At 45.7% G+C, this 22250-nt stretch overlaps 1 protein-coding gene across 1 annotated transcript in view; it reads right to left on the bottom strand.

The window, feature by feature from the left end:
• Positions 1-4560: 4560 nt before the first annotated feature.
• The window catches only part of TUBGCP2 (tubulin, gamma complex associated protein 2), a 25044-nt gene continuing 7354 nt past the window's right edge, over positions 4561-22250 (bottom strand). The window contains exons 5-16 of the mRNA XM_010160303.1: positions 21160-21367; positions 19938-20137; positions 18042-18231; positions 17043-17188; positions 16261-16441; positions 14262-14442; positions 13415-13587; positions 11896-12024; positions 10391-10511; positions 5911-6054; positions 5210-5338; positions 4561-4728 (exon numbers count right to left, since the gene is read on the bottom strand). Of these exons, the coding sequence (XP_010158605.1) occupies positions 4561-4728; positions 5210-5338; positions 5911-6054; positions 10391-10511; positions 11896-12024; positions 13415-13587; positions 14262-14442; positions 16261-16441; positions 17043-17188; positions 18042-18231; positions 19938-20137; positions 21160-21367 (1970 nt within the window). The remainder of the gene's footprint in view (positions 4729-5209; positions 5339-5910; positions 6055-10390; positions 10512-11895; positions 12025-13414; positions 13588-14261; positions 14443-16260; positions 16442-17042; positions 17189-18041; positions 18232-19937; positions 20138-21159; positions 21368-22250) is intronic.

The following is a 22250-nucleotide window of genomic DNA, read 5'->3' as shown; positions in this document are numbered from 1 at the left end:
TGACTGAACCCAGCACACCTCTGCATCTCCATCTTTTGTTGTTTGGTGCTATAAATACAATGGTTGTGCCTCAGTTACTCAGTACTGTCAACTGGACAAATATTAACCAGGATCAAAGAAATAAAAGCAGAGTGCCAAAATTGCAAGTAAAAGGGATATTTTCTTATCTGTGTTACCCGTTGACTATCACCCCTGAAAAGCAGTCACATTAAATGGTTACCATTTATAAGAAAAGACTGGTATGTCTTATAAACTCTTCCGTCTCTCTGCCAAATATGTTATTTCAGATGGCAACTGTCTCCACTCTGGTACTTGGGTTCCTGTTGCCATAGAGTCCAGGACCCGATCCAATATCTTGACAGACTGAATGAGAGCTAAATGTCACGTCTGGGCATTCATCGTGGGACTTCCACTCTTTAAAACATTACTGAGCAGCCCCTAGAGATGGGAAGACGTGTTGTGCTGCATGGCCTGTTAACACGCAGCATTTCAGCTAAGGCAATGGGGACACCTGGTCCGTCAGTCAAGGTCTAGCTGTGTCCAACACCTTGGGGAAGACTCACGTGATCCCAGACAGTCCAAACCAGGGGACTCAATGGTCACGATGGTCCTGATGGCATAAAGACCCAGTACTTCATCTGCAGCTTTTGAAGAGAACTGGAGCATGGAAGTACCAGGGGGCAAAGCACTCAGGCCTCCTTCTGAACAGCTGACTGCAGCCTAGTCACCATTCTCAATGCAAACTGCTAATTTTTTCACAACCTGCCTGAATCGCTGTACTTCTCCTTTATCCTGCATCAGGAAGTATCACTGTAAAAATGACCTCTCCATATTTGGAAGAGCTGGCTCCGGAGCTTCCACAGCTCAGGAGTCACCTCCTGCCACAGCTAACACTTAGTGTGTGGTCTGTGAAACAAAGAGGCATCAGGTGGAGGAGAGCTCCTGGCTGTGGCACCACAGACCCACATGACACACGGCACGTCTCCGTGGCGCAGCATCAGCTTGTCCCAGCGTCCTGGCAGACGCGTGCAGTTGACACAGGGTAGGGGCGGCAACGACAGAAGGAGTGAACCTCTGATGCTAAGAAGTGTAGAAGCAGTGCTGGAAGGAGGACACCACCTGAGCTACTGCCAGAAAAGGCCTTACATCCGCGTCTGGCATCACATGTGATAAAGCGTGACGGAAGGCTGCAGGACTTGCGCTGTTGCACGGTGTAAAGACCGGTCGAGGACTTGGCGTTGTTGACTTCTTGAGTAAGCCGAGGACCAACTCCAGCCCTGCACTGAGCTGGGTGATCCCACAAGTGGGACGGTCTCCACTCGTTCTTTATAAGACTCATGGACTGTGAGGTCATGATGTTCTTCCATTAAAAGAGCAGGCAACCTGGTCTTCAACACGCTGTTGGCCATGCCCTGTGCCACCTGCAAGGATGCAAGTGGCTGTATCATGGAGTCAGTCGCCCTGTCTCCTGGATCGAGCACGGTAACAAAAGCCCTTCTGGGGGAATTTGCACCAGGAATGACAAAAATGTATGTGCTCAAGAAGGCGGAGGCAGAGGTGGAGCACTGAGGAGGAGTAAATGTTCCTGGCTGGATGAGTCAACTGCCTGTGGTCTCGATCCCTGAATCCTGCCTGAGACTGTATGCTACTGTGACACCTAGGAGTCATGGCAGTGAGGAGAGCGTAAGAGCTCAACCTCTTTGCCCTGCCAGGTTTTCTAGAGATGGATCCTGCCTGCAATCCACAACAGTCCAATGATGATTAACAGTGGTGCCCAGGCTTGACATCAAATGTCCAGAAGGGCTGCACCCTCATTTCCTAAAAGGATTTGCAGACACTTAGCTGTCCTGGTCAGTCCTGAAAGGAACAGCAATTACTTGTACAGCTGGGGCCTCCACTCAAAGCCACAAAAAAAAAAGACCTTGAAGAATTTCCAAGACGAGAAGACGACCTCGGACCCTGGTCCCTTCAGAGATGGTGTGAGTCAGAGTTATTAGGACTATGGAGAAGGGGTCCTCACGTTCCCATTTCAGGGCCTGAGTACCCACCAACGAGGACAGTTGTAGTGGGAAGAAGATAAGCTCCTACCCTGACAGGGAGCAGAAGCAGGAGAGTTCAGAGCAGCAAGCAGTCCTGCCGTACTGCATTTCCTTTCAGATGCCTGTGAGCATCCCTGTCTTTCTTAAATAAGAAATACAATCCTACAAGGAAGACAAGACGTTAATTCTCCACAGTGCTGTGGGAGCTGGTGGGCTAGACTCCACTCCTGGAAGCACCCATGGTAACAGGGATGACAGGTTTTAGTGTTCAGCCTTGGTCTCAACCCTGTGACCACCTCTCTGACAGAGCAGGAGATGCTAACACCACAGCCAGGGGTTGAAGTTCTCACAAGTAAAGACAACTGGAAGCCCAGACTCCTGCTGGAATACTTCACAAAACAGTGTTTGCAGAGGCTGGTACCAGTAACCCTGGACAGCCCTGTCAGATGGTGTTAGAAAAGGACAAGGAAAGCTTCAAGAGACATGGAATGAGGGGACAACAACCTGCTTCAACAACACATTCTGGAAACATTTTCTCTCTGTTTTCAGGTGCAGCACATCTCAACAGAGGTGTAAGGGTTATCAGCCAGCCATAAAAGACATCTGGTACAGAGGGGAACATCTGGAACAGAACTTAACAGTTGCAGGTTAATATTCTTATGGTTCTCCTGCAGGTTCAGTTCAAGGATGAGAGAGACCAACAAAAAGTACAGTTCACAAAGACCAAAGCAAGCAGAGGAGCAGTAAGACTTCACTTAAATAAAACAAAACAGAGGACAAAGCACAGTTAGAAGAAAGCTCAAGGCACTCTTTAGTCCTACGTGGTTAAAAAGAAGGATCTGCTCTGTACTGTACTAAATGTCAAAGGAATTGGGGGACGAACTCCAAAGGAAGAAAGAAAATGTATGTGATTAACCAGTTATCAGGCACGTTTATGAACAAAACCACATATTGCCAACAGCTGATTCTAGAGTATCTACTACTGAAAAGCATTACAACTTTAGATGAACAGCAGTCTAAAAAGTAGGGAGTGCTCCTTGCTAAACCAAGGGCATTACTCGGAAAAAGATGAAAGGAAACAATCAGCACCTAAAATGACCTTAATTTTTGGCTAGCCTTGTAAGAGCCATTCACAATTGCTGACACGTGAAAACAAGGCTACGCAGTGGCTTACAGACAGCATGAAGAAACCAACAGGTGTTTAGTACCACCTACCTGACAGCAATGACAAAGGTGGTCACTCCCAAGTGTTCTAGGCTCACACATGCCACAACGGTGCAACTGTGTGGGCTTACAGACATAGAACAAGCACTTCAAAAAAAGCACTGGTGTCAAAGTACTTGTACATTCATGAAAATCCTAGCCTCTTAAAATTATACCTCTACACAATATCTACCCCGTTTCTTCACTGGAAAAAGTAACTCACTGTAAAAATGAACTGATGTGCCTGCAGGCAGCGTTTCTGAAGCATTACAGTCTTTGCCAGGTGTGAGGCAGCTGGCCACCAGCAGCTCTTACGTATCATTTCCACTGAGGTGACTCTCTGAATGAAGAGAGGCCAACTCCTGACCCTCGCCTGCCTTCTTACTCTGTGGTTACACACGTGCCTCAGGTGAACATTTCCGATCTGCAGGCTGCTGGATTTCACGGGTGCTTAACTTCTTGATAATAAATATTCCAGCCACAAACACTAAAAAGCTGCTCCCAGTAGCAGACTCCACAGTTGCAGTTATTTCTGGTTTGTTCCTAAAGGGCTGGTGGCAGGATCAGAGTGAGAAGCATCCTGCTTGCACAGCACATGTGCTCACCTGGGGATAATGCTCCTAGATCATGATCTGTGGTTCTTCAAAGCCAGAAGTGTCAGGGCAGGTGTCTCTATGCTACACCCAACTATCACACAGATCTCAGAAAGCCCAGCAACACTAACACGTATGACTTTTATAGCCAAAACAAGTGTTAATTGTTCCAAAGAAGGCCTTGTGCATCTCATTTTAGGGAAAAAGCAACACAGAGGTTACAAATCTAGATCTCCTCTCTCTCCTCCTTCCGGCAGTGTGTCTTGCATACGTGACTTCTAGGTATTACTGGGGGAATTTTGATTTCTAAGTAGCTAGTAAGTACGGATGAGGCCGCAGTAAGAACATATTAAGGGATGATTATTTAAATAAATAAAAGATATGAACTTAAAGCAAACAAAACAGCTACGTCTGATCAATCCTTTATATGGTTTTCTCATCTTGGAATACTTACGCTGCATTCAGGACTCAGCTTATTCACTGTCTACACAGTGAGATAATCCCTGAGTAAACTAACACTTGTATCAACAGACAAATTTCATATCATTCAAAGGAATGTTGTTGGCGTGTTTTTAAGGCCTTGGGTTGAAATGCAAAGCTACATTTCTTCTGATTTCAGTGCTTTCATGGATGGAACACACATACAGTTATAAACAGCAATTACTCTTCCTGACCTGAACTCAGGAACCACAGGAGGGAGAAGTTACGGAGAGGAAACTACTGGCTCACCTGTAGATGATGTTGAGCATGCTGTGCTCACAGTCATTGGTGCTGTAAATGCTCAGTTTGTCCAGCAGGTCCAGCAGATGTGTTGAGAAATTGCTATCAAACTTGTTGATCGTTGCTTCGAAGCCAGATGTCAGGTGGAGGTGGTCAGCATGCTCTGCTAAAAGCTGTCAAGACAGAGGAATAGTGGCCCCATGTATGCTGGTTCACCCTTGCCAAAGAGGTGCAATTATTCCTTCCCTATTTTCTAACCTGTTAAAAAACACTTCCATAAAACTTAAGAGTTGTTCAGCCACTAAAATAAATCTTTCAAAACAGTTACAAGGTTCTTGGTAGTGAAAAACCTCGCTGTAGCTGCCTGGGAAAAACCCAGAGCAGATCCCAGTAGAGTTATCCTCAAATATATGCTGTCATCATTTATTTTCAAGCAGGAGGAGAAGCCAGTGAGCAGAAAGCGAATGTTGCCTAAGACAGGTTGTAATCCCTGTAGCACGCTGACTGCCTTGCTGTGTGCAGAGAGGGGCTTCCAGCAGGACAGGATGCAGCTCGCTAACCACACAGCATGCCAAACAAATCGCTTATCATGCGACCACAACCCCAGGCAGCATTCACAGAGAAAAGGGCCCAACTACCCATTCCAAGTCCCACCTTGTTAGTCATCTTCTTCTTGGCAGCCTCCTCAGCACGCTCCTCTTCTGTTGGCGGGCCCAGCATTGTGCCGTGCTCTAAGGTGAGCCGGTCCATCTCGCTGTCCAGCTTCATGCTCTGGGTGAACCTCTTGGAAGGGCAGAGGTTTGGGGAAATGGTTAGATCCCACGTTTTCAATTATGGCAAAGCATGAGTCTGACCCAGTTCTGCTAGCCCTGCACCTAGCCAGCTCCCACAAAAGCTAAGTCTGAGCTTAAATTTACATTAATAGACAAAGCTGCCTAAACCCAAAGGAAGGTGGGGTTTTTTTTAAGCTATGGGCTCCCCGAGATGCTGGCTAGAGTGTGCCCATGAAGATCAGTCCTCATCTGACCCTCAAAAGAGCACACTAAAAATTACAGAGCCCTACAACTTACACCTCAAATTCTGCTGCAGAACTGGTTGAAGAGACGCAATTTGGTTCATAAGAACCTGATCCCAACACCAAAAAGGAAAAGCATAGAGAATTTTGTGGAGGGAAGAGCCACAGGAAACATCTGTGAGAAAGGATGAGGGTCTGAGCAGTCAAGCTTTAGAGCCCGTTGGTGGGAGAAACAGGGGCTCTTCCAAAAGCATCAAGAGCAAGAGGGATTGAGGTGGAAAAAAGGGACTGTCACAGCTGGCTGGCAATGGCACAACGAATACAGGGAGGCCATACCTACCTGCATGCAGTTTGTGAACATGACACAGACAGACATCAGCTTGGAGAAGATCTTCAGCAGCTCTGGGTTGGTTAGCATGCAGTCCTTCAAGCAGTTATCCAGGAAGCTTGTGTGGTGGCTCAGGACATCATCGATATTAGATGCCTGTGACAGGACAGTACAACAATGAAAACCCAAACCAGGACTGCCGCGCTGCACTGGAGCAAAGCTCTAACCCAGCATCCTGCCTCCGACAGTGACCTCTCAGATGTGCTCTAGGGCATGCTGAGATACTTCTCATGTACCTTCCAGCTTTGAGAAACATCCTGACATCCAGACTGTACTTGCATTACTGCCTTCGACAGCCCTTCACAGGCTTTTTACCTTTGATTTGTTACATCACCTTCTCCACCAAATTATGCTTTCTTTAACCATCCAAACCCTCCACCGGAAAGAATGCTCAGATGGAGTTATCTGCCTTATGCACATGCACTTCCTCTGCTTTTAAATATGCTTGTCATGCCCACTCCCACCTTCACAATCGCAGCAAAGTCAACTGCAGTAAGAGGAAAAGAGAAATATAAATCAAAGAACCTTAAACGTCAGTAAGTTTACGAGGCTCAAAACAAACAGGTTATTCAGAAACACATTTTAGGAGCACAGTAAGGAACTGGGACATGCAGTGCTGTTAAGGATGCTGCAAGATTTTTGTCCAGCTCTGTTAGTTCAAAGGGCTGTTTCAGTCTCAAGTTTTAAATGACAGATTAAAAACCCCTTCTCACTCTGTACAATTATGTGATGTGCTGAAGCTGAGAACACAAGTTAAGCTTACAAAAAAGCCATAGGACTAAGGTCACCAAAGTATCCACGCTGCTCACCAGGATCAGTGCCAAAAATCGCCACCCATAACCTTTTAAACTACCAGTACAGAACAGGGATAAATGCCACCTTCTAATGTCACGAAGACGCTAGTTATGTTATGAAGATAATGGTGTTTTGAATGTGAAGATACTAGCTATATTTTTAGGAAGAAAGTGCCTTAACTTAACGGGAAATGCACAAAAGAGAAGTCTGACAAATCAAAAAACAGCAGAAGGCACTATATGAGATCAGTGAAGATCATCCTTTTCCTTCCTAAAACACAAATGAAAGAAAAAAATCTCCCCCAGCCTGTAGGCTACGGAGGTTAAAGAGCCAGTTCTGTGTCCTGTTTGGAAATAAATTATGTTTTTATTTAAATCATGGAAGATTTCACTCAGCAGCTGGGGATACATCATCCCTCAGGAGCAGTTCTTTTAAAGGACCGCATAGCAAAGTGGTTGCTGCAACAGCTTCTTTAGCTGGCAGCATTGGGATAGTCACCTCACGGATGCCCGTATCGCAACCGTGCCTAGAGCTAGACTTTGCCTGCCCCAGCACAGGTGGAAGGCATGCTCCACCTCCCAGAGATTTAAAAGCCTTGAGGGACACTGATGAGGATGGAAGGCAAACCTACACTTGCAGTACGTCTCAAAGACTTTGCTAACTTGCAAAAAAACTCTTCTCAGTTTTGAGGTGTGGCTTGTGTACATACTGACATCACAGGCAGCTTTGAGTCATTACTACTGCACTATTACTTGGAGAAGCCCTTAATTTCAATGGTAGAAATGCCCTACAAAATGCTGCAGCAGCCCTCAGGGTTTGAGAAATGAAGTATGTGGTGAATCACAGAATTACAGAATGGTTTGGGTTGGAAGGGACCTTAAAGATCATCCAGTTCCAACCCCCCTGCCATGGGCAGGGACACCTTCCACTAGACCAGGTTGCTCCAAGCCTCATCCAGCCTGGCCTTGGACCCTTCCAGATATGGGACATCCACAGCTGCTCTGGGCAACCTGTCCCAGTGCCTCCCCACCCTCTCCAGGAAGAACTTCTTCCTGATGTCCAATCTAAACCTTCCCACTTTCAATTTAAACCCATCACCCCTTATCCTGTCACTACAGGCCCTTGCAAAAAGTCCCCTCCAGCTTCCTTGTAGAAGGCACAGACAGATCTATTTTTCTGCCATACAGCCATGGAAACACCTTTCCCCAGTGCCAGCAAAGTCACTTTATACCTGCTATCCCAACATGTCTGGCAGGCTAGAGAGGCTCACAGATGTTCCATGGCAAGGGAATTGGGCGATCAAAAAGGTTTGGTCTAGATGTTTCATGGGAACGGGGCTCCTCTGGGAAACAACATAAATTGTTTGGAATGGAAATAAAAATGCTTCGACGCCACTGTATCTCTGAAGGAGCAGAGAAACCTAATGGCTGAGAGCCAAAGCAGAGAAGGATCTTCCGACAGAGTCTTTGCAAAAATTCTGGAGTCAGAAGACTGTCTCTTCTGAACAGAGGATGCTGTCAACACAGACTGCGTGCCTGCTGCATTTCACAGTCCCTTCTAGGACATCTGGAATCAGCAACGGCTGAAAGGAAGCACTACCCGAGATCAGTATGGAAGAACCCGGCCAGGGTAACTCGTTCGAGCGCACTTCTCTCAGATCATCCAGGAGCTTGATACATAACCTCTTCTTGTTCAGAATTCCTCACCAAGAATATGTAAAGATGCTCACAATCCTAGACCTGAAACCTGTGAATTCTCCAGGAAAAAGGATGACAGGGCACCAAAAAATATTGGTTTGCTGACCCCAGAACTCCTCAATACACAGCAGAAACTAAGACAACGTCAGTTGATGTTGAAGATTGACAAGGCTCATCAGAGAGCTGCCAAGAGAACTGCTTCATGAAGACTGCAGGAGCGTTGGGCTGTTTGGCTCATCAGATAAATGTTTTTCATGGTGTAAGAGGAAGAAGATGTGCAAGAAGTATCTGATCACAGGATGACTACCAGAGGGAAGAATAATAATCCTAACAAAAGCCCCAGGACAGCAGCACCACAGTGGGTAAGGAAGCTGAGAAGGACCACGGGGAATGCAGTGTCCCTCAGGATAAGGAAAAATCTCAAAAATGACAAAGGTTATGCTGCTAAACAAGCAAGCTTGAGAACGCATCACTGATCACCTGCTCTGATTAAACACAAGATCACTGCCTGGCACAGCCCTTACCTGTGCCGAGTGCCATACGCCAAGATGACCGTCACACAAAGCTCACCATCATAGCACTTCCTAAGGGCCTTCTCAAGTTGTCTTCTGGCACAGAGGAGATGGCAGCAGGCCAGATTCCCTCCCTTGGCAAAGCCCTCCAACACTACTCCACCAAACTTTGTAGCCTGCGGTGGTTCCACAGGCCTTCCCGACATAGCTCAGCCCACACAGTGCATCCCTGCAGCTCCGTGCTGTGAAAACAGCTACAGCACAGCCCTCCCCACCCTGCTGCCAACACTTGCAGCTGGAAGAACACAAAACGAGTGTATGGTAGGGCCACACACGACCGAGTGGAGACACTTGCTATGTAATGTGGAGCAGCCAGCCTATGTCTTTGCCCTTATTTTAGGCAGCAGTACAGAAGTAACTTAAGATGCTATCCCTGCTGTCAGAGATTTTTTTTCTCTGTTGCTGAGGATGGAACTAACTAATCTGATGTGAATGAAGCCAGATATGAGAAGACCTTTATGGGCTTCTTGAACAGCCTGTTCTGAAGGGTAAGCTCCCAGTGACTTTTCATCCTTGGTTTAAAACTGGCAGGTGGGACATTAGCTGAGAATGTGTTCCTCTCTGAGATAATAAAGGCATTTCACGTCACCATCAGGAGATAAAAACAGATTCTTGAAGTTTTTGCTAGGGCAAAGAGTTAACTTGTGGAGAAGTCACTGACTTGGATTACTGAACACACCTCGGAAATCCCACAGCTCAGAATACTCTGAGGTGAAAGGAACACATCTTGGTGAAAGGAACCAAAATGATGCATGCTTTGCCCAGATACCCCCTTGTCAGGCATAAAAAACAGTGGGAAGTAAGCTTAGCCTCTCCCAGATACCACCAGAGTGGAAAAGTTCTCCAGCCTTGCCTACCTGCAGTGGGAATATACATGTGGAATAGCCACCTGAATAAGGAAGGCCCTGTTTTACAACAGATAGTCCCTGGCAAGCCAGTCCTTGGCAGCTTCACTGAAGAGAAAGCACAGACTTGGCTTTTCAGAGCACTGTAAGTCAGCCAAGGAATCAACTGAGATGTCTGGACTTGTTTATGATCTTTGCACCCTGCATCCTTCTTGCTTTTCCATGGTTTTCTTTCTTCTGTGTAAGGTGATGTTCAGCAGAACACCACCTTTACATAACAGGGTGCAGAGTGCGAGTACGGGATGCTGCAGCAGAGAAAAGGGATATATGACTAATGAAGCACGAAGGTGATACAGAACAGTAGCACTCTTTGCAGTGATAAGAACAACAGTTCCAACATACTTTAAGTGCCTCCAGCAAAATAACAGTCATTCGCAGTAACTGAAATCAGGTATTTTTTCCCTCTATAAGATTTGTTGTCTTCAGACTTCTGTTCCAACTTCTCTCAAGAACACACACTCACCAACTTCAGGTTCTTCTCAAGAATGTGCCATGTTGGTTCCATCACTTCAAACATCATGTAATACTGGATATTCTGTACAAAATTCAGCATCCGCTGCCGCAGTGTGAAAGCACCAGCAAACCTAGAGGAGAAATCACACCCACACAACTCAGAGCCAGCAAATGCCAGAGAGAACTATCACCAGCTTTGCACAGTCAAGCAGAGCTAAATATTTCTGTCCTAGCAAATTCACTGCTGCAGTGTAAGAGGGATTATAAAGTTAAGGCAAACCATCTCTGATTATTTTCCACATATTCAAATGGCTTTCCCTCAATTTCTAGAGTCAGAGTTTTGAACCTGTTGTAGACTGGACAATGACTCTGAATATGTGCTTATATTCAACTAACATTTTAGTATTAAATATTAAAGCAATTTTACTAGTGTAACTATCTAGTGAGACGTGCATTCATGAGCAGGGCAAAATATAACAAGGTAAGTGGTTCATGTTTCTTTCCAGCCCTACTTGTTAAACGAACACTTAAAAATATTCCATGCCTTGCATCAGTGTGTTCAGGGGATCAAAGCATCTTCTACCTAAGGTATTTCACGCAATTTCACCTTAGACTGAGAATGGTGAGAGCGTATAGAAGTTCTTTCAGTGTTAATTTATGCAGGCTCTGTGATGGCAAACTAAGACCTGGCTTCAGCAAACTGGGACAGGTCACTGGAGGGCTGGGTGATACCCATCCTAGGGGATGCCAACCAGAGCTGTCCTGTCCACTGAGGATCCTGCGAGCTGGAGGCTGAGCTATAGACCCTCACAGGTCTCTTCCGCTAACACCTCTACAATGACAGGAGAACCAGAGCTGCTGTTCCCTTGGCAGAGGTCAGCACCAAGACAGCTGAGGTTACCCTGTGACAAGGAAGCGCACATTGGCAAGGCAGGAGGTACTACCTTGCAATTCCGGGGTCTGCCTTGCTTTCTGAACAGGCACCTCCAGCACCTGGAGTCCAGAAGATCCAAGGATGAAAATCTACCCTCACAGATGGAACAAGATAGCACGATTTTCTGGGAAAATACCCCAGCAATTTTACCCTAATCAATTTGTATCGCACCTAGCATCAGCCAAGCTGTGCGAAGGTCACGAGTCCTCACTAGCAGTCTGGCCAGGAGAGAAGGACGTTGCCTCTAAACTACTCCTGACCTTGCTGATGTGAAATCAGCAACCAAGACGATATGTGCACAGATGTCCTCTGCTATAACTGTTCAGTGTATAATGAGCTAACCCTAAAGGCCACCTCTTCCTTTTCAAAAGCTCATGCCAACAAAGAGGAACAAGCCAAGCGGCACAAAGATTATCAAGCATACCCTTCCTACTGCAACCTAAAATGTTATATTTTGAGCTCTCTCAGCCTGTAAGGATCTTTTTCACATTAAAATGATCTCATTCATGTCATGACTTATCTAACTAGCAAGAAGGAACCCTAAAACTTCACATCTGATCCCGCAGAGAAAAAGGTCATACCACTTAGCTGAATGCAGGGAGAATTGCTTGGCTGTCTTGTTGCTGATCCAAACGTTGCACAACTGTCTTTCCACATGTTTGCAATAAAACATGTGTCTGAAAAGCATCTGGTATCTTGTCAGTGCTTTCCTGAAAAGAAAGGAGAAACCCATGCAGATTAAGCCCTGTTTTGATTGACAGACTAAGCTGTGAAGGCTGAGGCTACTCAAGGCGAGGAGACTTCACACAATATGTCCCTTACGCCTTCAGATGCACGCAGATCCGCACTGAAACAATCTGAACCAAAGGAAAAAAAATCACATTTGTAACCATCCCAAAGGATGGCTCTTCAAGGAGTCCCTCCTCCTTATTTTCTTATGCTAGAGGGTGCATCACCAGCCTCCTTCTTCAATTCCCTGGAGCTACCTGCAAAAAGGTCACTCAGAGATGCTGGGGTGGAGGGCTGAAAGCCTGTGGTCACGTACCCACTGCATTAAGACTGCCACAATCACCAAAACAATTCACCAGGATGCTTCAAAAAGATGAAGAAAAAGCTGTGACCAAGCTACAGGCAGCATTACCCCACCAGTGATGCACTGTCAGAAGCAGATGGGGATGCTTATTTATAGCTTCAGGGACTGGATTCAGGTCTGCATTCAGACACTTCAGTGTACGTGTCTACAGAGCTCCAGTCGATACAGTTCGTGAGACACTACCAAATAGTATTTTCACTTCTATGGCTACCAGCGGAGCTCATACACCCCATGTGGAAGAAAGAGACATAATTTCCAAAGCATCGCATCATCAGAAAAGTCCCACTGTGTCAACCGATTTTTTAAGGAAGAAATTAAGGGATAAACTAATTCTTGGCATTTAGCAATTCAACATGTCACCCTGTTCACGTAACACTGCCGGTCTCATTTGCCCTGGCTCACAGTAGCAGGTCTGCCAGTGTTTCTCCAGAGAAAGAGGGGGAAAATCCCTGCAGAAAAATAAACCATTCAGTCCCTTATAACTCAGTTAAATTCCAGCCAGCTTGCTATAGCAATTCTATCAACAGCCGGTATCCTAGTCTGCAACCAGGGATACCAGGAAGTGGGTTTTTTTCTGCTCTCCGCAATTGAGAAATGCTCAATTCTTGCATGGAAACCCTCTCGTGAGAGTTCATATCCTCAGGGGAAATACTTCAGAAAGCCACGGACAAATGAAAACTCCGTGACCAGTCACACGTAAAACCAGGGACCAGGCCGGGAAAGCATCCTCCGATCTACGTCTTCCCACCACTTGGAGTGAAAGTTTGTCTTTCCAAGCATAGCTTAGACATGGTCTAGCAGGGCTTTAACTGAAGAGACAATCCATACTCCATAGCTTAGAAGTGGAGCAAGCAAGGCGCAATGACCCCAAAGCATTCCCTATGAGTCACCAACTTAAAATGTCACTTTAAAGTCACAGGCTTTCCAGTATTTTGCTGCGAGGAAACGGGCCTCAACCCCATGCAAAAGCTTCTGCCCTTTTTACCTTCAGCAGACTGATACTCTACCTGTTGATAATAAGGGACAGAGGCCACTTAACAATGTAGTCAAAGGAAAATGCTTCCAGACCGCTGAGAGTGAGCTCTGTGGGATCTGCGCTGATAATGGCCTTCTCCTGTTTCGTTTCTATGGCCAGTACTCTCAAGAGCTGGGTAATGAGGTCATGGGGCATCAAGTCAATCTACAAAGAAAGAGCAGGAAAACGATGAAGCCACAGGATACTCGCAACTACCACACAGCAACTGACATGGCAGAAGTGCAGGTTATCAGGGTCATTCTCAAGTCACCAGACCGACCCAGGAGGCAACAGTAAATGACATCATCTGGACAGCGCAGCAGCAGACACCAGAGCAGTGTCGCTGTGGTATTTAAAAACCAGCACACAACATACTACGCCGCTGACCGCTCTCCCTTGCCCTCAGCCTCCGTAATGTCTATTCAGATCTCACACTCCCCAGGCACAGCCTCTGTGCTGCTTCACATCTGAAAATTACACAGTCATCAACAGGCAGGACTTCTAATCAGGTATTTTCTTGTACTCCAAATTGAGCACCCAAGCTGAGAATAAGCATGAGAGACACACTAATGCTTCCACCTCCTCCTGAGGCCACCCAAGAGCACATTCTCCATGTTCAGACACCAGCGAGAAAATGCAGCCCCTGGTCAAGGGCGGGTGTTTCCGGTCACTAATTTGAGTAAAAGAAGACATAACCCAGAGAAGGTCTACAGGACAGTCACCAATTCACTTTTCCTTCCCTGCACATGCAGCAGATTCTTACAGGCACACAGATCTTCCCAAATCAAGGCAGGCCTTCTGCTCAAATTCAATTATCTTCTGTTTACATACATTCTTACCTTTAAATCATCCTTGAAAGGATCTGTGTTGGCTGTGCTCATTCGCAGGGCTAATTCAAGCAGAGCCTCTAGTCTCGTAGTTATGATGTCGTCTACAGGCTTCTTTAGTTCCTCTTCTGTGAGATCCATGAAGTGAACAAAAAAGTCCCCTTGATCCATCAGGAAATAGTGTTTTATAGATCTGCTCAAGAAAATGGAGGGACAATTGATCATGATTTTTAAAGCCCAAGGTAATCCATATTAAACCTAAAGGATCAAAAGCAATCAATTTGGCCAGCCTGCTGGGTTTGATCACAAAATATTACTCTTCATACACCCCACACAGCCAGAAATAACCCATTTGCAGACTAGTCTTTTATGCATGTCCCCTCCTCCCTTCCACCTCAGTCAGGATGTTTTTGCAGAGTCAGATCAGGGCTGCTACTGTTCTTTTTACCTTGAAAAATGTACCTTAGGAAGAAAAAAAGCAAACATACGCACTACATTGCTGGGAAAAGGTTCATACTGCTGGTCTAAAGAGCACCACACCCTCCACGGTCTGTAGATCCATGCAAGAGGCAGTTGCCAACTCAGAGCAGAATCTTGGACTCTTTTGAATGAACAAGTATTTGTGCTGATTTTTGTAAGTACTCCAGGTACTTGCACTGACTTCTGCTATAGCAGGATGCATAAACTTTAGTTTTCCTGTGACATCAGGGAGAGTTAACTGCAGTGGGCAAGGAGCTTGGAAACAGTTCAGAGGAGAGTTTGAGGATTAACTTAGTGCCTGGCCAAAGATCACACATGATAACTGCAGTTTTCAGAACACAAACAGGACCAGCACATCCTTAACACAGTGTGGTTGCAAACTCCTGATCACTGTCAACTTGGGATGACGATCAGGCCCTTTGCTTCCCTGACTGTCATTACTCTCCTGAACCAGGCACACTCCCGCAATCCCGGGGAAGTCATGACAGTGTCAGCGGTTAACTGAGGACACAAAAGGTATGGGAGCAAGGTACTTACTGCTGATACACCACAGAGTGCAAACCCAAATAAAAACCTGACCTAATACTGGTGACAATCTCACTCCGAGCAGGAGGTTGAACTAGAGACTTCCTAGAGAGGAGGTTGTTCCCTTCCAACCAACCTTTCCGGGATGGTGGAGAGAGAGTCAATACTCTCGCTTAACTGAGGAGTGGTTATCTGCTACAGGTCCCTGGGTTTGATCACAACCACCCCACCTCAGACCTCAAAGCTATCAACTGCCATTTCCTATCTGTTGCTATCTTGGTCTTCAAGACAGATTTGTCTGTCTTGGTCTCCTACCTATCCTGGTCTTCTGGATAGTTAAGATTCCTGGTTTTACTGTTTTCTGAAGACAGTAATAAGCTAAAAGCTTGATTCATACAGGAAAGCCGGAGCTCACATGCTGGGAGACACCTGCATTTACTATCAGCTGAATGTGTTACAAGACTCAAAATACCGTTTATGAACTTTTCAAAAGGACGGTGTTAAGAAAAACCTGTACTGGAACTTGGGGCTAACACCTTTACTCTATTCCAACTACCTATGCTTCCATGAACAATAGCCATGGCATATATTTGGTGAGATAATAATATCAAACTATTGCTCATTCACATTAAACTCTTCGTGATCATACCAGATGGTATTAGGAAACTCCTTTCCCAGGTGAGAGTGACATCATCATCATCCCAGGTGAGAGGGACAAGTCACAAGAAAGGTGGGGGATGTCCGTGCCTGAGGGCAGGTTTTGGGACTGGCCTAGACAAAGCCACGAGTGCCCTGACCTAGTTTTGGCAACAGCCTTCCAAGGAATTTGGACTAGGGACTCCCAGACATCCTTCCCGCCCAACTTTTGTATCATTTTACACTTTTTTCCCCCACCATCAGGAAAAAAATCTTACTTTTTCCAAAATAAGGAAGAGTTAACTTCACAAACTCACATTCACTATCAGAACCAATCTATTTCACACGCATTTAGTAAAATAAATCAAACCTTAGGTGAGCCACCAGTTCCTTCTCCTCCATTAGGAAATCCAGAAGAACTTTGCTAGCATAGTTATATGCTTTTTCTATTTGTTCCACATACGCTCGCTCTTTTAGAGTGTAGATGACCTCTTTAGCCACAGGGCAGGTAACATCACGTCCACATTCTCGCACAACATTTAAATATTTCCCTAGAAGCAAAAAGAATGACGCATGTTCATGCCTACTGTGCATCCAACAGGGAAACTTTCAGACCGTTTCAAGAGGAAGACATGCTGTGAAATGTTCACACCAAGTTCTACTGAAAGCTGGGAAGGATTCAGACCCCTTTCGAAAGATGTAGATTAGGCACCTAGTATCACATTTGAGGAGAGATTTAGAAATGGGTTTGTTTACCAGCAGTGGCAAAACATCTCTGCAGATATCCAGAGGGTTTTTTACTTCCAGAAGAGAACAATGGTAGCCACTGGGCTGCCTGCTTCATTTAAACACCCACGTTAAAGCGCAGCAAGTTCAAACCTCAGTTGTCCAGCTCCATCTAGCTAGTTGCCAGAAAACTGTACCCAGGAAACAGAGCAGTAAGAGGCAGCTCCCCGTGCTGCTGGACTCTTCCCCACACGCTGTTTTATTTATAAGATTTGGGGTTCTTTTCAACGCTGATTCTTCTATTCCTCTGAAAAGTTCAGCTGGACAACCCCGTAAACTGGCAAAGCATGATGACATTATCTTTACCCAAAGAACAGTAATGCTTGTCTCAAGATTCCTCTTACCTCAGAAGCGTATCTTACCTACCTGTGCTTAGTATTTTGTCGGCCATTTTCTGCAAGAATGAGGGAATTTGTTGCTGAACAACAGTGTATCTTTGATCCCAGTACTTGTCATTATAGTCCTCCTGAATCTTCTCCTTCTGCAGCTCATGTTCCTCCACCATGAACTCACTGTACAGTTAAAGCAGATGTTTAGAAGCAGGAAGTGGTACAATGAGGATTACCTTTTTTTGACCTGTAAACTAGGAATAAGTTCTACCAGAAATAAGGTCTCATGAAAATACATTATGCAGAGTATTCCTGCTAATCTGCAATCCATTACGACCAACAGAATTTTGCTGAGTTCACAAACCACACCTAAACATTATTTGGTTGTCAGCGTGGAGGTGAGAAAGCTGCTCCTCGCCTGCCTTCTCACCATCAGAAAGGCACTAACGTTAGCTACTTTGAGTTTTGCCACCTTAGGACTGAAAATACAGGAAACAGAAATGCTGCATAAACTATTAAACACAGCAAAATGCTTCAAATAACTCTACAGAAGCCAAGAAACTTCAGTGTCGTTTGCTCATATCACATTAGCGTGTTAGTGGACGACACTTAACGTAGATCCACTGAGTTATCACCCTCGTGCCCCAAGAGAAGAGGGCTCATCCCTGTCGTGAAGAGGATGTGAGGAAATACTGAAAGGGGGACAGGCATGGTAATGTGGAATAGGAGTGGACTGCAATATTTGAACAGTTGTGCTACTGACTTTTGCATACAGTATCCTTGAATTTGGAAAAATAAAGCAAGTGAGAGTGTCTCTGGCTGTATAACCACTGAATCATATAAGAAATGCAGTTAAACATGCTCCAGGAGCTCCCTTTCCTTGCAATACTGCCTCGTCTACCTACTGCTGCCAGGGCTGGGCTCCCAGGCCGTGCAGACTCTACAGAGTACAGGGATGGGTGCACAGAAATAGCAGAAGCCTGAACAGTATTTCTTAACTTTTGCATTTCATTTTCACTCCTTAACTGTTCTTTACCTGTATGGATCATTAATGATGCCTCGATAGATCCACTTTTCCAGAATCTCAAAGTAAGGCACACTGGCTGCCTTGGTTAAATACAGGCACAGCTCCTGGGCCTGGCTGTCCCCCGTGTAATTGAAAGTCTTGTCATGGAGTAAGCTCAGGGTTGATCCTCCCATACACTCACCTTTATCCACAGATGTAGCTGAAATTTAAAAATATAGATATGAGACAGAGAGCTGACACAGATTAACTGCACAGGTTATGCTGTTAAGCTTTATTAAGTTAGCAGTTGATTAGTTGACCACCCTGTCACAGACCTTTACGTCAGCTGTGAAGGTGCAAGGCCATTCCACCACCCAACCAAAAGCTGACGTCCCCGAGATGTCCTGAAATGAAAACCCAAATGATCGACGACCTGAAACACCAACAAACAAGCCCAGCCCTCCAGGGAAGAACTAAACTCAGGCTGACACAAGGTACATGGTGGCTTAGAGGCAAAAAGTCTCCTACACCGCGGGGGGCCACGTGCAGAGATCCCCTTTCCAGGTGGTAACGGAGGAAGCACGTGCTTCTTGGCTTGCTTGAGAAACCTCTGATCTCAAAAACACTTCCGTTCTCAGCTGTAACACTGAGCTGGAACACCAGGATTTAGGTAAGTAGATAGTGTTGGTTAGGATGTGATTCATCCAACCTCTTTTACATGTCTTTTTCCAGATGATATGACAGATTCTGCAGAATCTGTCCCTCTCCACTAACATGTACGGAGCAGTTGGTTAACTGCTGTGTTCCAAAATCCCAAACAGTTCAAGAAAAGTGAATGCCAAAAGGGATCATCCAATCCCAGATTGTAAACAGAACAGATTTTTAGGTCCAGACAAATTCTCTGGGCCGAGTAGAAACATACAAGTATCCTCATGCCAAAGACCTTAACCAAAATTACTGAGGTAACTGCATCCACGACCAACAACCTCATGCCAGGACAGAGGCTGGGACCAGCTGGCTGAGAAGCAGCGCTGCAGAGAACAACCAGGGGGTGAGCGGTGTGTCCCTGCAACAACGGATGCCAACTGCGCCAAGGGCTGTACTTCCCCTCGACCCAGCACTGGTGAGGCCACAGCCGGACCACTGCATTCAGTCTGGGATTCCCAGTGTGAATGACAAAATGAAGAGTCCAGCAGAGGTGAGGAGCTGGTGCCCACGGCATACAAGGAGACCCTCAGGGAGCTGGGCTTGTTAGCTGAGAGAAGATGAAGCTGAGCGTTGTCAAACCTCATTCCTTCACTATCCAACAGATGGTTCTAGAGAAGATGATGTGAATCTCCTCTTGGAGGATCACAGTGGCCATGTCAAAAGGGCAAAAGTTACAAGAAAGCCAAATCCAGCTGGAGACACAGAAAATGTTCACAAAAAGGGTGGTGATGTCACGGGAAAGGCTCCAGAAGGGTGGGAGATCTCCATCGTCAGGGATTGTCCAGATTCACCCGGACATGGCCCTGAGCAACCTGCTGTAGCTGTGAGCAAGGGGTTGGACTAGGAACTTCCAGGGGTCCCTTCTGGTTGAATCAGTTGGTGGTTATACATCCACACACAGCTGGAGAGGCATTTGGAAAGAAGCTGAGCAGAGACAGAGGTAGTGGAAACAACTGAGCCTAAGGGCATGGATTATGAAGGTAAAAGGCATGGACGTGCCTCTTGGCAGCTCTGAAGGGCAAATTCAGCTCTCAAACCCACCACTCTCAAAAAACCAGCAGTGCTCTGACAAATACAGCTCCCCTTGGCTTTCTTCTTTAATAGAATGTAAAGTTAAAAGGACACATGCCCTGCCTGTATTGCTACTCTCTAGAGCTTTCAGATGTCGTCATGCACCCGTTAAAATGTAATGACTGTATTTGTATTTTTGAAATTTACCAAGTGAAGCAAGAATCTCCAGGGTCCTCATTGTGGGCTGGATATAAAACCAGAGTTTCTGCAGTGACAGAAGTCCCTGTCTCTGAAGATGTTCCAGCTGGGTAATCAGTATCATGTATTCCTTGATTAGAGTCCGCATAGCAGCAGCCAGAGCGTGATTTACCTGTCCATACTCGAAGGAAGACTTTTCCTCTATGAACCTGTAAAAAGCAAAAAGGAAGCTCTTTCAGGGCTTCTATCATTTTCAGGAATTTTATCTTCAGGACACTGTACAAGCACACGAGCAGATCATGCGTTGGAAAGCACACCAGTCTTCAGCTGGAGTTTCAGGTTCCACATTTGCTGCGTCCTCCTGCCTATTTCCTCTGCCCACATTTCCCAGTATGGAAAGCTGTGGGAAGACGATTCCTCTCAAATTGCAGGGGAACTAGAATTTGCCAAACCACCTCGTAAAAAGTGAGAGCCAGTATTTTCAAGGCAACTGTCTTTACGCAAGCCACAGATTAGAGGACAGGAAAAGATCTCAGAAGGAAGCAGTGTGCACCCAGACGTGTGGGGAAAGCACTGTTGCTAGCTTCTGACACCGCGTGCCACAGCAGGGATTCATCTGACCAGATTTAGATGGCTCCGTACATGTTAGGGACAGATTCTGCAGAATCTGTCATATCATCTGGAAAAAGACATGTAAAAGAGGTTGGATGAATCACATCCTAAAAATGTTTCTCCCTCTTTGCTGATCTTCCAGGGACTTTGAATCAAATGCAGACATCTACATAACAAATGTACTGAGACCGTTAACAATTTCCAGAGCTAGGCAGCAGTAGGTTCTCCTGCTCAGAAGCACACAAAGGTGGTTACCTCACTCCTGGATGCCCAGAGGAGAGCAAAAAGCAGGAAACATGGAGAAATTCATAGCAGAGTGGGAAGAGACAAGCCAGAACAAGCAGACATACCAGATTTGCACTTTGCCTGAACATACCAAGACCAAAGTTAGACAAAGTGAAGGTGAGGCAAGCGAAAAAGTGAACTGGCAGCACAGAGGAGAAACCCAGGAAAAAGAAATGTGGCTAAAACCATTTCAAAGAAATTGTCATTCTTATTTTGTATCCCCATGGGGTTAAATTAAGCTTGGAAGTTAACATCTGCATGATGAGGGATTCTCTATTTTACAACCTGATGCTCAAAGAAGAACATCCCCCCCTGACAAAAGTCAGCTTGGTACCTGGTGACAGCAGAGTAACTTGCTGCTACAGGAAGAATCCTGGTCACCAGCTCTTTGATGGACAAGTCCAAGTTTGGATCAACTGAAAATGTTCGGTTCTGCCTGCCTACAAGAGGCTGTGCTGTGATGTATCTTCCATCCACACCAATCAGAACGTACAGCAAGTCCTCCACAATCATGGATTCTTGGGAGGCTAATGGCAAAGTACCTGTGTTCAAAGAGAAGGCGAAAAGAAGACGACAATCAGAACATGCCATAGCACTACCTGACTGTCCACTCATATAATTTCAGTCTAGTACCTGAACCTTGAAAGGAAGACACACTACCATGCAAAGAGAACAAAGGAAGATCACACAAAACTGAATAAAAAGAAATAAAACTGAGTTAGGATCAACTCCAAAATCACCTGCCCTGCTTTGCAGGAAAACAGAACCCTTTGCTCATTTATACTCAAAGCAAACCAAACAGGCAGGGCTATATATCCAACATCCGTAGCCACAGGAACATCACCCACAGCATGTGCTGATCCTTCCACCCTGAAGGGTTCAGTTACCCGGGACCAGAGGAGCTCCAGTCTTGTCAACAACTCCCCCTACCTGCTCTCCACCGAAATATTCATGCATCAAGAAAACAATTCAAATAAAGACACAAAGAAATGCTAGCCCAGCAAAGGCTGCAGGCAAACTTCAAGCTGCAGGAGCTTGGAATGTCACAGTCAACTCCAAACCAGCTGCGAAGAAACACAAAGGACTCAACCTGAAGTATAATCAAGTGCATCTGAAGATCAGGGAACTGAGTGGCTACAACACTAACTGCAGCAAAGCTTATCTCATTAAACAAGGTAACAATCCCTCTCCATTTGTAGGTAGGCTGCTATGTGAAAGAGCAAATGGCTCTGAGCTTGTAAGGAACAAACCCTCAGAGCACATTCCAAAAAACTCAGCAGAAAGGCACTGGTGGACAAACTATTTCATAGAATCATGGAATGGTTTGGGTTGGAAGGGACCTTAAACACCACCCAGTTCCAACGCCCCTGCCATGGGCAGGGACACCTTCCACTAGACCAGGTTGATCCAAGGCCCATCCCGCCT

Source organism: Eurypyga helias, unplaced genomic scaffold, assembly GCF_000690775.1.
Source record: "Eurypyga helias isolate BGI_N326 unplaced genomic scaffold, ASM69077v1 scaffold19011, whole genome shotgun sequence".
Lineage (NCBI taxonomy): Eukaryota > Metazoa > Chordata > Aves > Eurypygiformes > Eurypygidae > Eurypyga > Eurypyga helias.
This window is presented reverse-complemented; position numbering and strand designations above follow the sequence as displayed.